This window comes from Echiichthys vipera (assembly GCF_963691815.1).
Source record: "Echiichthys vipera genome assembly, chromosome: 13".
Lineage (NCBI taxonomy): Eukaryota > Metazoa > Chordata > Actinopteri > Perciformes > Trachinidae > Echiichthys > Echiichthys vipera.
The window spans coordinates 15,273,118-15,289,277 of record NC_139838.1 but is presented as its reverse complement, the minus strand read 5'-3'; the positions used below and the strand labels follow the sequence as shown (position 1 = coordinate 15,289,277).

Sequence of the window (16,160 nt, the reverse complement as noted above, 5' to 3'; positions counted from 1 at the left end):
ATGTCTTTATAAGAAAAGGAAACATATAAAAAACAAATATGTAACAGTGATTGTTATTGTACTATGTCTCAGGATTCTGGATATTGTTTATATCAGCAGGTAACTGAAACTAGAGACAAGCTGAGAGGGTATGGATACGCTGTTAGAGAGACATTTGGATACTCACAGTTTCTGGACCTCAGGCCACAGTGTGTTTTGGAGAAGATGATCCTCTGGTGGGGGCTCTACACACACACACATCACACACACACGCACACATACACGCACACACATACATACACAGTTAACTTTAAAATCCTTACATAAACATCATTTGAAAGGGCCTGAAAACTGAGAGGTTTTAAATTCAAATACAACCAGTTTCCAATTTACTAAGTGAGGATTATTCACCCAAGTGGCTATTATAATTTCCCTTTTTTAAATCCCTGTTCTGTTAACCCAAAGAGCGACAGATAGGATCCTGCATGTGTGTATGTGTCAAGCTTACAAGTTAAAGGGGAAAAACATAAGTACCATAAAAGAGACGGGAAGAGTGAATTAAAAACTACATGGTAGACCGAGAAGACGATTGCTCGTCTGGAGACAATGTTCTCTCACATTCACATACAGCCTCTTTTAGCATTTAGCTTGCATGAAATCCTCAGCTCTGCAAACCCCCCCCACACACACACACACACACACACACACACACACACACACACCAAAAAAAGCTATTTTGAAACAACTGCAGCTTTATCTCCGATTCTTAACGGTTGCTTGCTTTGAGGGGGATCAAATCCAGCCCGGTGCCAATCCTCTCCTTCACACCGCAGGCTCTGCACAAGTCCTTCCTGCCTTTGTGTTGCATGTAATTGAAAGCTACACTCTGTTTTTCTTGTTGGTCATCGGCTTCCCATTTCGTCTACACGTTAATTCATCTCCTTGCCTGCGGAGGCCAATCAAACGAGTGAAAATGCATTGTTAACAACGGTCTCCGCACTTGGTTGCTCCCTACACAGCCTGGGGTCATCGATACTTAAACTTTGCAATCACATAAGCCAGCTTTCTAATTAGCATTGCAGATTAAGGAGTGGCTTCAATCATGCTGATGACAGCCCTTGACACCCTCTAGCCCAGGGGTTTTAATGCGCCACACTACGTTCTCTTCATTTGTCTCCCATCTGCCCATTCCCTACAACGAGTTTCTCTATTTCGCCTTTGTTTCTTGTTCTCTTCTTCCTCTGTGTACTCTACACATTAACTCAATGCCAGTTCTCTCCCAAACCCATTAATCTTATCTTACATTTGAGAATCTTTTTCTAATTCTGAAATGAAAGCCTGCTATATTCTTGCCTTGCTCCTGCATTTTTTATTTTATTTTCGCTTCTGCTCACATCATTTCTTCCTGACACTTCTTCTTCCTCTTCTATCACCCACCACCCCCCTTTCCTCTCATCCCCTCTCCAGCTGGAATACCATGGGCCTCCAGCATACCTCAAGCACTGTGGGAGTATAGCATGGCGAGAGCTGTAATGACTAACTGTCCGTCTGGCCGCACATAATTGTCTCTTAACATCTAGCGACAGGGTAGAGACTGGAACAGACTTGAACTCTTAAATGTGTACCGAGGCTGCTGAGTGGATGGCAATAAGAAATATGAATCAGGCTATCAGACTGTGGAGCAGACAGGGATGCTTTTTGGCTCTAAAATGATTTATCAGGGAGCATTAAATTAAATGAGGGTATGCTGAGATGACTACTAAATCTTAAAAAGGACCATGTTCTGTTGGAAAAATACTTGAAATGGGTTTTTGTAGGTTACCAGTCATGATGAGCGGGTGGAAGTAAGTCTCCTGGTATTGATCAGATACACGGTTGAATTGACCCTCTCCTTCATTGGTTTTTGGGGTAAGGTCACCTGTAAATTAAAATGACATTTCTGTAAATCTGTTTGACTAATACATTACATAAAAATAATAAGGTCCCATAAGGTAAAAGTAAGATTTCCATGTTTTTTCTAATATAAAGTACGTTGAGATGCTGTATAAATATAAAGAGGAGGCTTAAAAAGACAGGCGCTCAAATGGGAGCTTTTCAGACAGATAATACACAGGTATATTCAGACAGTCAGTATTCAATCCATCTTCAACCGCTTGTCATGAGGCGTACACCTTCATGCCCGGGCAGGACACACAGACAAACAGAGATAGAGAGTCATCAATAAACCTAACACGATTGGATTGTGGGAGAAACCTGGAGAGAACCCACGCAGACACGGGGAAAACATGTAAACTCTACACAGAAGGGCCCCAGCCGGAATTTGAGCCAGGATCCCTCTTGCTGTGAGGCGACACGGTGGGGTGGTGGTTAGCACTGTCGCTTCACAGCAGACGGTCAGTATGAGAAAGATGATTTGTTTTTGAAACATTATTGCATGTAATCACGTTTCAGTAGAAATCCAAAATGCATGTAGGAACCTGAAAATGATCATAATAAAGCAAAGCATTCAATAAAGCAAAGCTATCTCAAAGTACTGTAGGGAGCTCATGAAAATTGATCATCTGATAAATCTTGGCCCCAACCCTGTAACACTCAAATGTGAAGTTGAGCAAGTATTTTACCTTGAAATACAGCCTTGTTGGACAGACCCAAGGCAGGTGTGCTCGCTCCTTCTGGAAGGTTGGCAGTGTCCTGGCAACAAGCAGATAAATAAATGGACAGAGACACACACAAAAATCAATAACTATGTAGGAATGGCCAGTCCACTCCATTTTACAGTTAGAAAACAAAGTGAAAGAGGCACTACAAAGAAAGCTTTAGTGAGACTTGATCTTTGGACAGAGGGCAAACAAGTGGCTCTAAACGTCATGGAATCAATCACTTAACTACTTCTATGCATGGAATAAAAATAACTTGAAAATCTAATTATAGGTAGTAATTTCATTCGGCACTCACACTAGATGTCAACAGCTTCTCTCTTGAGGTCCCAGAGATGTTAGCAAAGTTCTCCACAAAGTTACGAGGGGCTTGAAACACTCGCAGGACCTTCTCATCAGCTCCGGACACAAACTGAAACCTTCCAACCATTGCCAGGCACTGCATGTCGTATCCATGTATCTGTGGCCGTGAGATTTCATGCCAGGTTGCCTTTAGGGTCAAAAAGACAAGGAAGATGTTAGAGATGCACCCGACCGGCAGCACGTGGTTGCCAATGTTTCAATAGATCTCTGGTGTTGCAGAACTGGGTTTCTTGGCCCTACATCCAGGCGTTTGTAACGGAACCAATACAACATTGATTCTCCAGTTCAAATGAAACTTTCTCAGATGCAAAGTGTTCTCAGAAGAGAAGATGGAAGGACTGGATTTCCTTTGGCACCATCATGAGGTGGCGATACTCCAACATGGCATCTTGAAAACTTCATCATGTTTTGCCTCTCACAAGGCCGATGATGTTACTGGAATCCTTTGTGCTCCAAGTGCCAACGACCGTTGTTAGAGTGACAGTTGTTGGTGGTAAGTTGGTTTCGACTTTGTTAGTGCTCTACTGGGTCAGAACGGCAGTCGTTGAAGTAACAGGAGGCCATTTGTGAACAGTTGTTCTTTGAGGTTAGATTGTTGAATCTCATGGGAAGGGATGAAAGGGCCGCATTGTAAATTGGAGATAAGTGGTGTCTCGGACCTCCTCTGTTTAGCGATGGTCTCTCTAGAAATGATCGCTAAACAATGTCTTCCTAGACAAATAACCAAGTCCTGTTGCTTTTGACTGAATTTGCTTTTGGGGATCTTTATTATTAAGTCACAACCTACTAAAATTCAATCAGGCACAGAGCCTAAATATATCTTCGCAAACTGCAGCAAGAAGAATACATATTAGGTGCAGACTATATCCCTCAAAGGTTAATACAACTGGCCGGTGTTAAAAGGAGAGAAGCATACTAAGTAACTATTGCTCACAGGAGACAAAAGAAATAGAGAAGCCTAAATCCAGGTGTGTGATACCTGCCTTTTATTTTTTATCTCATGAATAAAGAATGCAGTGTGATAGCTCTTCATCTACACTACAATCTTTAAGAATTAACAAGAAAGTCAACGATAGCAGTGTTCTATTTAAATCGCTCAAATGTGTGCATTATAATAGCAACAGTGTATTCCTATAACTCCTGAAAGAAGTAATAGGAGATAGGAGTGAATAATATAATGACGGTTTGTTTATACCAGGTTAACTTTATCTTTAGATTTAGAATAAATCATCCATGCTCTCATAATTTAACTTGCTGCAAAAATTTTCCATTTGTGTTTAAACCCCTGCATGCTCCTGCCCCAAGTTATATCACAGAACTCTGCAGCTAGGCCCCTGAGATCTACAGATCAAGGGCTGTTAGCCATCCCAACGATCTTGTCGTAAACTTCTTGGAGAGTCTTCTCAGTGGCTGCACCAAAACTCTGAAATAGTCTCCCTCTAAATATAACAGCGGAATCTCTTGACTCCTTTAAAATGTGTCTTAAGACGCATTTTTATTTGCTTGCCTACCCCTGCTGAAATGGATAGTGTGTGGATATGGGGATATTTTGTAGTTGTGCATTGGTTTGAAGTACTTTTGTCTTGTGATGTTCTTTTTCTAATAATCATATTATAATATAATATTATAATTATAGGGTATCTGTATCAATGTGATGGGTAATTGGTATAGTTACCATCTGTTTATTTAATTTAATTTATTTAGAAATGTTCATGAAAACTTCCATTTTCCTTCTACATCAACATGTTAAAGGTGCTTTTTTCCCCCTTTTTTACCTGTTTGGTGTCTTGTTTTCTCCAAGGAGTGAAGAGTCTGGCGGTCTGGTCTGAGCCCACGCTGAGGATGAACTCACCCTCAGGATCCCAGCACAGGTCCTGGACTGCATTAAAGTGACCTGATATCACAACCCCAGGCCTCCATTGTCCCTGGTCAGACAGTATTAAAATGAATGGCTTACAACCTTCAGATTCTGATTTCCTATTTAAATTCCCCTCTACATACATATTGCTTCCATTACTAGTGTGATTGGCAACTACATGAGAATGAGTGATTATAATTTAGGTGTTGCTGTCTGATGATAGATCTGCTTTGAAACATCTGAATTACTTATAAACACCTTCAGGTTTGTGCTGAACTTTAAATTCAACTCGTGAGCCAGCGTAATTGAAATTCAGTTATCGCTGAACTTACGTCGTGACTTTAGACCCCCACTCTCTCAGGGACACCCAAAAAAGACACATGGGAAGCCAGTCAAATTAAGTGGCAGACAGGAGACCTGGTGTGAGTAATTACACTAATCACTGTCTCTCACACAGCGTAGCTGTTTAGCATTGCACTAACATTAACACATTTACAATTCCAGTTCTTGTGCAAAAAAAAAAATGTGTACTGTAACTGAACAAACAAAAATACTGTCATTATATTGATTTGGACATTTAAACCTAACTCAGGCTTACGTCTTTGTCTTGGTCTTTGCACCAGAGGTGTAGTGCCCCATGAAAAGCATGAGCCACGATCATGGAACCATCCGGACTCATCTGGCAGCCGTAGAAACCCAGAGTGTTGCCACCAACCTCCCCTACACGCACCTGGTGGGAAAGAACAACATGAATAACATTTAGTTTCCGGGTCAGAGTCACTAACTTGCTGCGAACAAAGAGGTGCTTCAATATGGAGAAAAAGCAACCGAGTAAATTAGGTTATTTCTGTAATTTCCTTTCATCCTATAAGACATTCAGACATGCAGTATATAGCCTAGTTGTGCTATCAATCAACTGGCTTTTGTGTAGACCTACAAGCTCAGATTTATAGCAAAGTAGAGGAGGGATTGGCAAAAAAAAGTTCTCAAATCTGTTCTTTCTCTCTCCAAGACTTATTAACTAACAGCTCCTATAATTGTCGATAGAAGCAGAAAAAAAAGAAAAGTAAGCTGACAAGTCAAATGAGAAATTATGCAAAATGGGAGCTATTAGAGTTGAATGAACTGTGTTGTGTTTTCTCTAACAAGATACATTTGTTTAATACAAAATGAAAGCAATTGCAGTGCAGCAGATCACACCAAACAAATAATCATGAAAAATGGCTTGTGACCTCTGTGTCACGCTCACAGGGCATATCATAGAGACAGTGAAGGGTCCATGGGGTTTGAGCTTCCACTGAAAATAAAAAAAACAATCCAGTTTAAAAAAAAACACCCATAATCACTCCTCACATCCCAGAAAAATGCTAGAAAAAAAAACTCTTAAGATTCTGGCCATCTGTCCAATCTCACAAAACTTGCTTTTGTGTGTCTAGACAATTGAAATCCCTACCTGGTTGAGAAAGCCCAATTTGTTTTAAGTACAGCTACCAATTACACTGATGAATGGAAATCTGCTTGTTTAAACTCTGTCTGAGGTCATTCAAACTCACATTAATTTCCTTAAAAGTTTAGATTTTTTTGTAAAGCAGGGAACAAAAAAGACAGAAGAAATAAATAAATGACTGCACTTAAAGTAAGGGGAAGAGTTGAAGGCAAAACAGAGGATTACAGCTTAAAAAATGAATATTCAGCCATAATGCCAAATAAAAAGCATCTAAGTAGTTCTATAAAATGCAAAAAGTACATTACAATCTGTATTCATTCATCCTTTCATTGACATAAATATCTATTGAGAACAGAAATTACATACCAAAAAAGAGAAAACAAGACAATATTAATATCTCATCCTGTTGCTTGCATAACCGGTAGGATTCAATGCAGGATTATAGCACTAGCCAGAAATAACTTGAAACATGGTAGAAATTAATCCATAGGAATTCTTGTTTAAGCAACGGGGAGCTTTTCTCACTATGAGCTGTCAATATTTTGGCCTGCAACTGGCTTGTACGAGATAAAATGTGCTTCATCCTTAAAATAAAAGGACAATGCTAGAAAGAAAGACTACCGTATACACAGACATTTCTATTCACAGCTACCAATTAAAGTAATGTCAGAAAATGTTATTCCTATCTACTCACTCTTGTATGTTTATTCTTCAATATGTAACCAGCCAAAGAGAAACTATTTACTCAAGGACTTTAAGAGTATTCTGTTGACCGGAACAACTTCTCACTGAGGAATTCAAACAATTAAAAGCTTTATCGAGCCCTGAGGCCTTGGAGGTAAACAGGGCTCAGAGGGGAGATCTATTCAAATCGATAGCAGCGGAACCAACCAACCCAAGAGAGTGCTACACTGCTCCCTTAGCAGCACTAAGGCCTGTATCCAAATACGACTATATTATATCTCCCCCATCTTTAATTAGCTTGTGCCTAAATGATATGGACATCGGCTGTGAGGAAATAGGAGAAGAGCTAAATTCACACTTGAGTGAATCAAATCTGGAAAGATGTACAGCTTAGCCTCATATCTTTTCTGGAAGCAGGTAGGCAAAGAGAGAGATAGAGATAGAGAGAGAGAGAGAGAGAGAGAGAGAGGGAGTGAGAGAGAGAGAGAGAGAGAGAGAGAAAGAGAGAGATAGAGAGAGATAGAGAGAGATAGAGATAGAGAGAGAGAGAGAGAGAAAGAGAGAGAGAGAAAGAGAAAGAGAAAGCGAAAGAGAAAGAGAAAGAAAGAGAGAGCGTGAGAGTGAGAGTGAGAGAGAGAGAAAGAGAAAGAGAGAGAAAGAGAGAGAGTGAGAGAGTGGATGTTGAGCTGCAGCAGTGACCCGAGGCAGACTGCAGGAGAAACCCATACATGCATTAATTACATGTTAAACACAAACGTTGGAAGGCTAAACTCAAACACACCAGCGGGGGCACACAAACATATCTTCACTAAGTCTGCTGCATGTGGCAGTTAAGTGGTGTCCTCAATCATCCGGCCTTCTTAGGGAGCTTGTGTTGGTCATCAATGACCTTCAAAACAACGCCTGTCTGCAGGCTGAAACACAGCGGAACTAATGGCAGCAATAAAGGCACGTCTTCACTTTGAATGGCGTGATCCTCCAGCCATCCAGAGCAAGAGAGATAGAGAGAGACGGAGAGAAAAGAGAGACAGTCAGGTAGAAACATAGATGGTGAGATTGAGAGGGAACGAGATGCAACATTAAGCAGATTGATTTTAAAATTCTGCACACAAGAGCCTGCCGTAAATCATGCAAAAACTCACAGAGGCAAAAAGCCGTCATCTGTCTTGTTTACGAGTGGGGGAACAATATGGATGCACGGCGTGCCTTATCGCTGGCCAGCGGGGGTATGGGGGAGGAATAGAACAAGGACAGAAAAGAAGGGAAGGCATATATCGTTCTTTGAAGGAGAGAAAGAGGGTGATGGGTGCTAATTGAGCTTAGCCAAGCTGGAAAACCTCATACAGTGTAAAGTAATGGTTTTCAAATCACCTTTTCAGGCTGAAATACTGAGCAACACACTGAGACACTTCAATTTATCTTGACATTGAGTACAACATAAAGTAAGGACTACAACTAGGTGTCATTATCTATTAATCTGGTGATTGCATTAGCCTGGCATAACCAGACTAATCGCTTTCTACCAGACTTTCAACCAAACTTTCAATCAGAGTCGGCAGCAAGATACTTTTTCAGCCTGGTGTTTACTCTTTAACAGACAGTATTAAAAGATAGCCACTCAAACACAACATTCAAAAGTAGTAACTCATTTTGGTTTTCACTGGCTTCTCGATCTGCCATGCAGCCAGAAGTGTAACTTGAAGAGAGTTCACAAGCCGAGGTCTGAAAATAGGATCTCTCTCTAACACACAAACACACACACAAACTGACAATCCCTCCAGGCGCTGTAGTGGCCCACTGCGGTCAGTCTGAGATGTTAATTACCAGTGTGTCTCGTTAGTAAGATGTGCTTTACGCCGCGGTGGGCCCTGGCCACCCCACTGCTGACCCTGCTCTCCATTAAATCTCACCAATTACTCTAATCAGCGTGAAGGAGTGGAGCACTTCTTTGTAAAAATCAGTTAATTAAGACACACATGGCTGGTCAGTTAGCGCTGCAGAATCTGCTCTGCCAAAAACTTCAACGTCCCATGGAAACGTCTCTTTGTGAGGCCTATTCAGGTTACGGAAAACATTCCATAGGACCAAAGGCTTTTGATTCTGTCTAACGTGTAAAGATAGGAGCAAAATGTAAATACAGTTTAAGAGAGAGAGAGAGAGAGAGAGAGAGAGAGAGAGAGAGAGAGAGAGAGAGAGAGAGAGAGAGAGAGAGAGAGAGAGAGAGAGAGAGAGAGAGAGAGAGAGAGAGAGAGAGAGAGAGAGAGAGAGAGAGAGAGAGAGAGAGAGAGAGATTCAGAGGTTAAGCTTCCTTTGTAGGTAGGGGACCTGTCAGTTCAAAGGGTTCGGCTGTCTTGTTTGAATAAAATAATAAAACAGGTCAGAAGGAGCAGAAAAGAGAAGAGAAACGCATTTCCACATTCAAGAAAAAAGGGTTATTTCAGGTAGTGGGTTTATTTTATTTTATTTTTGGCATCAAGAAGAAAGGCTTGAGCTGTGGAGGTGAGATTGGCCACACCAGAGGCGATTTCAAATGCCCACTGCTGCTTTTCATTTCCACCGACCACCTTTGTCTAACATTACTGAGAAGACTTTGTGACAAGAATCAGCGCAGGGCTTCAGGCCTTAATCATAGTTCTTTTGTCGGAGAGGAGAATCGAGACTTTCATGGTTGCTCCTTTCTGTGGTCTTTGTTGCCCGGTGCTGTGGATGTGAATGAAGAGATCAAAGGCGCAAAAATGTAACTGATCAAGTGTGGAAACTTTCTCATCACCTCAGCGTGATCATATTTAAGGTGCCTGCCGTGGCGTGGTGATTTCTAAGCAGTGGTACGTGTGTGTGTGTGTGTGTGTGTGTGTGTGTGTGTGTGTGTGTGTGTGTGTGTGTGTGTGTGTGTGTGCCCAAGAGAACGTGGTTCTGAGAATCTCCTGAACCATCTGAGAGAAAAAAAAGAAGCTAAGAAGAAAACTGCATTTTCTTCGCCCATCCACACTTGTTAAATTTAGCCCCGTTCTGGCACAACAGCAGCTGTTTGGAGCTCAGAGAGACAAGGTGGAGGTGAGCGCAAGGGAAAGTGGTAGAGAGATAATTTGAGAGAGGGAGACGCGACAGGGAGGAGAGAAAGGGAGGCAAGTGGTGGAGAAAAGGAGGAGGTGGAGGACAGGGAGTGGGGAGTGAAGAGAAAGATGGATCATGGAGTGAAAAAAAAAAATCATAAGGAGAAAAGTGGTACCAGCAGAGGCTATGCCGTGTTTTCCAGAAGCTTCTCTGTCCACTGTCGGATGAGTTGGGGAATTTGCTATAAAAATGGGGTTCGGTGTGAGTGACTGATAGAAAGAAAGATGGGGGAGGACAACCTAGGCTTGTCTAAACTCACAGTGGTGCGCTTGAGCTCAGTGCCTCTTCATCGCCGTCTATCACTTCTATTCCTGACACTTCAATGTCAGGGAGAGTGGAAACCGACGTAGGGGGCACTGACAGGAGGAGAGAGAATACTAGGGGAGGGCTCAAGCTCCTGGATCATGTCAAGAGCTACTGAAAGGGAAGTTAACACAAATAGATTGCGGAATGTGTGTGTGTGTGTGTGTGTGTGTGTGTGTGTGTGTGTGTGTGTGTGTGTGTGTGTGTGTGTGTGTCTGTGTGCAAACCCTATCTTTCCCAGCAGAGAGTGATTGATACCATGTGTGTATCTGCATACATCCTCTTTGTACTTAAATCAACACTTACCTGCTCCACCCAAACCCCAGATCCCTCCTCAGGAGCCCAGATGATCATGGTTTTGTCCATGGAGGCGGAGAGCAGAGTGAGAGGCTGTTGCAGCTCACCACCTGCAGGGGGAGACCAAGACACACTGAAAAAAAAAAACAATACAACAGCAGCGGTGTACACAACAGGACAGGCAGCAGTCATTTAGGCCAGTGGTTTGTGGTCTTCTATGATTTATTTTTGAGGGTGCACAATCATCATGATCACGCTTTAGTCTCCACAATTTATATAAGTTGGTAGCATACTGACACTTTATATTTACGATGCCTGATCTGCTGCATCAAATCAAGCGCTGCCCATTTGTGTTTGAGGTAAAAAACAAAAAACAAACACATTTTTATAATAATCTTATTTAACTTGAGAGATTTATGAACAGATTCATTTTTATAAGGATCATATTGTGATTATTAGATCATATGCTTGCGATAGACTGGCGTCCTGTCCAGGGTGTACCCCGCCTCACGCCCGATGTCAGCTGGGATCGGCTCCAGCACCCCCCGCGACCCCAACCCCGGAATAAGCGGTTGAAGATGAATGAATGAATGATGCTTGTTTGTTTGTAAAGATGGAAAAATAATTAAGACAAAAAACTGTGATTTCAATATTGAGCAAAATAATTTCGTTCACCCTCATAATTGAGCAGCTTTGCTTTCTTGGAAGTATTTAAATATAACGATGTGAGATGTACACAAAAGCTGGAATGGGTGTGAAGTGATCTTGATGTAATAAGCTTTTAAGACAACCAGAGCTTAAAGAGAAGATTTAGCACATCCATCAGCCTTTCCCCCTGAGAGCTAATTAAGCCAGTAACTTTTCACACTGGCATTTTACTCTTTTTCTTTGAAATTGTCACCGTCTCGTGCTGCCTTTTGTAAGCAACAGCATTGTAAGACAAAGGCAGGTAAACAATGTCTCTCAGTTTAGCCTGCAAGTGCAATCCATTTACCTAACTATGTTGGATCCTGAGAGTTTGATTTACTTTTAGACAAAAATTCGATTTTCGCAGGAACCTGCCGCCAATTATCTGAAACTTTTTGTGAGTAATGACCCTGGTTTTTAAATCATGGTACCTTTGTAGAGCGGAGGCTGCCAGTGGACTCCATAGACCCAGTTCTCATGGCCTGCCAGGACCGTCTCAAGAGACATAGCAAACACGGACGACACACCTGCAGCAGGAACACAGAGAGACCAGATGAAGACTGTTATCAAGATGCCAGTGTTATACTATGAAAGAGAAAGGTTTCTGATTAACAGAGTAGATATACACTTTTGTGGTCAACTATATAATTCTAAATGCTCCACGAAAAATCAATCCGACTGTTAAGTCTGACGTGACGCCCTTTCAAAATAAGACTTCCAGATCCAAACGCTCCGTTGAAACAAAACAGACGACAACGGCCTAACGTGAACAATTACGATCACCTCTTTTGTCAGTTAAACTCCTTTTTCATCCATAAGAAAGAGGTAAAATGACAATTACGTTGCTTTTTTAAAAACTCAGATCTGTTCAAACAAGGGGGAACACGGCACTGCGTTGTGGAAGAAATACAGGGCTTCGACCTGCTTGGACCCGGAAATCATATTTTGAAAGGGCGTTACGTCACGACTTAACAGCCGAATTAAGCATGTGTTACACATATAAAGGTAAACACACAAACACACACAAACACATACACACTTGGTTCTTTATGGAGGTGGGTAACCAGCATGTGCCATTATACCATCAAAAAGCATGTCGAATCATCTGGTTAATTAGCACCTTTTTATAAACCAAGCTATCCTGGCCCACTCACCTCTCTCCATCACTTCAAAAACGTCCTCCTTCATTTTGATGATGGTGTGATCGTCCTCTATGCGGGCGTCTGTCCCAGACTTGGCACACAGCCTCCACACTCTGATGAAGCAGTCCTGGGAACAGCTGGCTAATAACAGATCTCCATCTAAACGAATAACAGAGAAAACATGAAAACCTCACTGAGTAAAATGTAATTTTCTATCAACTCTTAAAATACCCCATCACTGAATTTATCAAAATTGCCTTTGTGTCATTTACTCTCCTGTGATGCTATGCTTTAAGGTGTGTTATTCCCTCCCCCAACAAGGTCATGTTTTCAGCTTGGTTTGTTTGTCTCTTTGTTTGTTATTTTGTCTGTTCCCAGCAGGATTATGGAAAAACCACTGGTCCGGTTTTCATCAAACTCAGTGGCAGGATGTAGCATGGGCCAAAGAAGAACATGGAGTGGATCTGAATCACAAATGATTTTTCATCTCATTAACACTGCAAGACTTGAGCATTATAGTATGCCTATGGTATATGCTCCTGTTGTCCTCAGTTATTTGTTAGAACGGCTGACTGTGACATGGCCACTAGTAAGTGCCGGCCAAGTAAACAAAACACAAGCCACCATCTCCAAGTGCTCCCGTCTGTATCATTATGTGTTTCAGGTTTAGTCCAATGGCCACTGGCCCAGTTTTGCCACTGCCAAGATAAACAAACATATTTTAAAAAAAATCCTCTGTTACTACAACCTACGGCCTCCTGAATGCTGGGAGAAGTAGAGGGCAGGCCATTGTTGTTTGCTGATCATGATGTAATGACATTGATTGTTCTTCTACTTGCCTCAAACTCATTATCTCTTTCTATAGCCTGTAACACATGTTTTATGGAACATTGTTTTTGATACTTGTGACAAAATACATTTCCAAGAGACAACAAATAAAAGTAGAAACTCAAACTTCCCCTTATCTTGAATCCTGTGTGGAGTTTCCCTTTATTCGTTATATTTTAAAGCACCTGTTAATCTGGGCCAGGGTATACCCACCAACTGTGGTGTCTGAGGGGCTTGAGTTTAGATCAGATGATGTTGTAGCCTGATGTGTGCGAGATTAGATGTCTGACTGTCTGTAGCAATAAAAGTAATAACATTATGCAAAGTCCCATGTCCAGGCCTTGTTGAAGACTTTTGCTCCAGACAGCTGTTCCAAAGGCTGCAACATTATCAACACTTGTGTGGATACCATTGCTAAATTAAAGTGATTGTGAAATACACAGTTGTAGCTGAATAAGCGTAAAATTTCATATGAATCTGATAGTGTTGCTTGTGATAAGTCGTCCGACTGTGCATCATAACCAGGCACGTTCACCAGATGCGTTTTGGAGCAGCAGCTCAAGACTCAGAGGTAATTCTTTCCTGCTGAGCTAGCAAATATCAAACACAAGTGAATCACTGTCAGTAAACAGGTTTAAGTCACTGCTCACTGACGCGCAAGAGAGAGGGAGACATCTGTATACGGCACGAGCTCCCACCCTGTGACACCGGTAAGCACTAATTTTACACACAGCTGCTCTGAAGTTACATGTAAACGACACTCTCAGAGTTTTGGTTACAGATCGGCAAACTGTGATCAAGTGATGAAGTGTGAGTTAATTTCAGTTTGTGGACTGAAGGAAACGCTGCGCTAACATGATCATATTAGTCCCTAACTGTTCACAACCACATGAGAATTGGAATGGAGAACCGGTTGAGAACTGTTAGCAAATTGGAAGAATATCTTATCAAATCCATTAATCAATGCCTACATGTTTTTCTGATAATTGCACATTTCAAAACAACTATATCAAACTCATGTGTCTACGCTGCTGGAAACTTGCAACAAGGAGTGATAATGGAGAGGAAAAAATAGTCCAAAAAGTGGTGGTATAATAACACCATGCACATAATAAAATGGTTGGGTTGGCGCAGAAACCTGTGTAAACCTACTTTTCCCCCCACACACAGATTAGGAATCAATAGGGGAATTGATAAATAATCTGACTGATAAGCAAAATTGATATCAGCATTAGTGTATTGTATCTATTCCCATCCCTACAGCCACAGTCAGCATGTTTCATTTCACTGATCAGAAGAACAACTAGCACCGTGTGATGCTGAACGTGCTTCATATTATATCCTAACACATTTCACATTAGCTACCTGCTTGAATGCGATGAGGAAAATAAAGCCTTGATACAAAGGCAGGATTGATCCGCCGTATGTAAAAAATAAAAATAAAAACATAAAAGTCTTTATGTACTCTTGATTTCTTTTCTTTTTTTTATAAAATATGTCTTGCAAGAGAAAAATTATTATTACAACAAGATATGGTCAGCTGATTTTATACTAGTACCCATGCTATTCTACTTCTAAATGTATGTAAAATGATTGATTTAGAAAATAGGATAAAGATGGAAACACAAAAACGGAAAATAGCATCATGCTCTGAATGCCAGTATTTAACAGCTATGATAAACTGCACCTCTAGCGCTGCAATTTGCCATCTGCCAAGTCATAAAAGAACAGAATGATTTATGTAACTACTATCACAGTGGAGAGAGGGTTCTGTCATTCCTATGGGGATATTTCATATAAACAAACTTCGCTCTGTCTCTTTGCAGGCTCGTAGCTTGGCAGCTTGGAGTAGGTCATAGACTGAGTGGGAAGGAGACACTGGTGGAGAAGGCTGGTTAAGGAGATGAAATAGCTTTTACACAATCAGAACAGAGCGGTAATGAAGAGCACTTGAAGAGGGTTACACAATTAGTAGAGCTTGGATTGGATCCATGCATTGCCGCGTGTTATCGCAATACTGTGAATAGCACACTAGTTGGTGAGGCTGGCCTCAAAATAGCTGTGTCTACTGGATATTTCCAAAAACAGAAAAAAATGTCTTCTGTCTTTGTCATCAAATTTGTTGAAAGGCTCTGATTAGAAATCTCCTCCCACCTCTCAGCAGTCAGTCACGTGTTATCTGACTATTTTAAAGCCCAGTATTATCCAGTTTCCAGGCTTGCTTAAGATAACACAAGAAAATGGAAAACCACACGTACAAGCGTTTAAGCCTTCAGAGGATCACTGTATCAAAAACCAGCAGGTCTACCAAATGTAACAATTGTTAATATATGCATGCAGAAAATTGGAAGACATCCTAAACAATTGCTGTGTTCAAAATCAAATACTTTCCCTTTTTACTTTTCGTACAGAAGCTGCCCTTAAAAAGTATGCAGTATTCTTACAACAGGGATAAACTACTTCGTCATAACATTGCGCCTTGAACTTTGACCCTCTTGCTCACATATTAGTCAAGTCCATAACGCTAAATTTGCCTGTGTTCTCTCAGCGTCTGTCGATGTGACACACGGGTCAGAAATGCAAACAGAAGCATTAGCACATTCTAGTATTTATGGCATACTGCATTTGACAGAATACATATTGGGACATACTAAATATTTTTGCTGGCAAAGTATGGAAATATGTTTTTGTTTTTGGTTAGTTTTTTTACTCATTTATGGACACCCCTTAATTCCTCATTGGAACTTACCACACCTTAAACGTTATACTGTTTGCAAAAAAAAGAGCAGAAAATAAACATA

General features: G+C 41.1%; 1 protein-coding gene across 1 annotated transcript in view; it reads right to left on the bottom strand.

The window, feature by feature from the left end:
• The window catches only part of elp2 (elongator acetyltransferase complex subunit 2), a gene marked incomplete at its 5' end in the record, with an annotated part of 28,185 nt that overhangs the window by 7,832 nt on the left and 4,193 nt on the right, over positions 1-16,160 (bottom strand). The window contains 9 exons of the mRNA XM_083926114.1: positions 167-224; positions 1,802-1,897; positions 2,601-2,670; positions 2,935-3,126; positions 4,775-4,924; positions 5,456-5,587; positions 10,712-10,812; positions 11,821-11,916; positions 12,544-12,690. Of these exons, the coding sequence (XP_083782240.1) occupies positions 167-224; positions 1,802-1,897; positions 2,601-2,670; positions 2,935-3,126; positions 4,775-4,924; positions 5,456-5,587; positions 10,712-10,812; positions 11,821-11,916; positions 12,544-12,690 (1,042 nt within the window). The remainder of the gene's footprint in view (positions 1-166; positions 225-1,801; positions 1,898-2,600; positions 2,671-2,934; positions 3,127-4,774; positions 4,925-5,455; positions 5,588-10,711; positions 10,813-11,820; positions 11,917-12,543; positions 12,691-16,160) is intronic.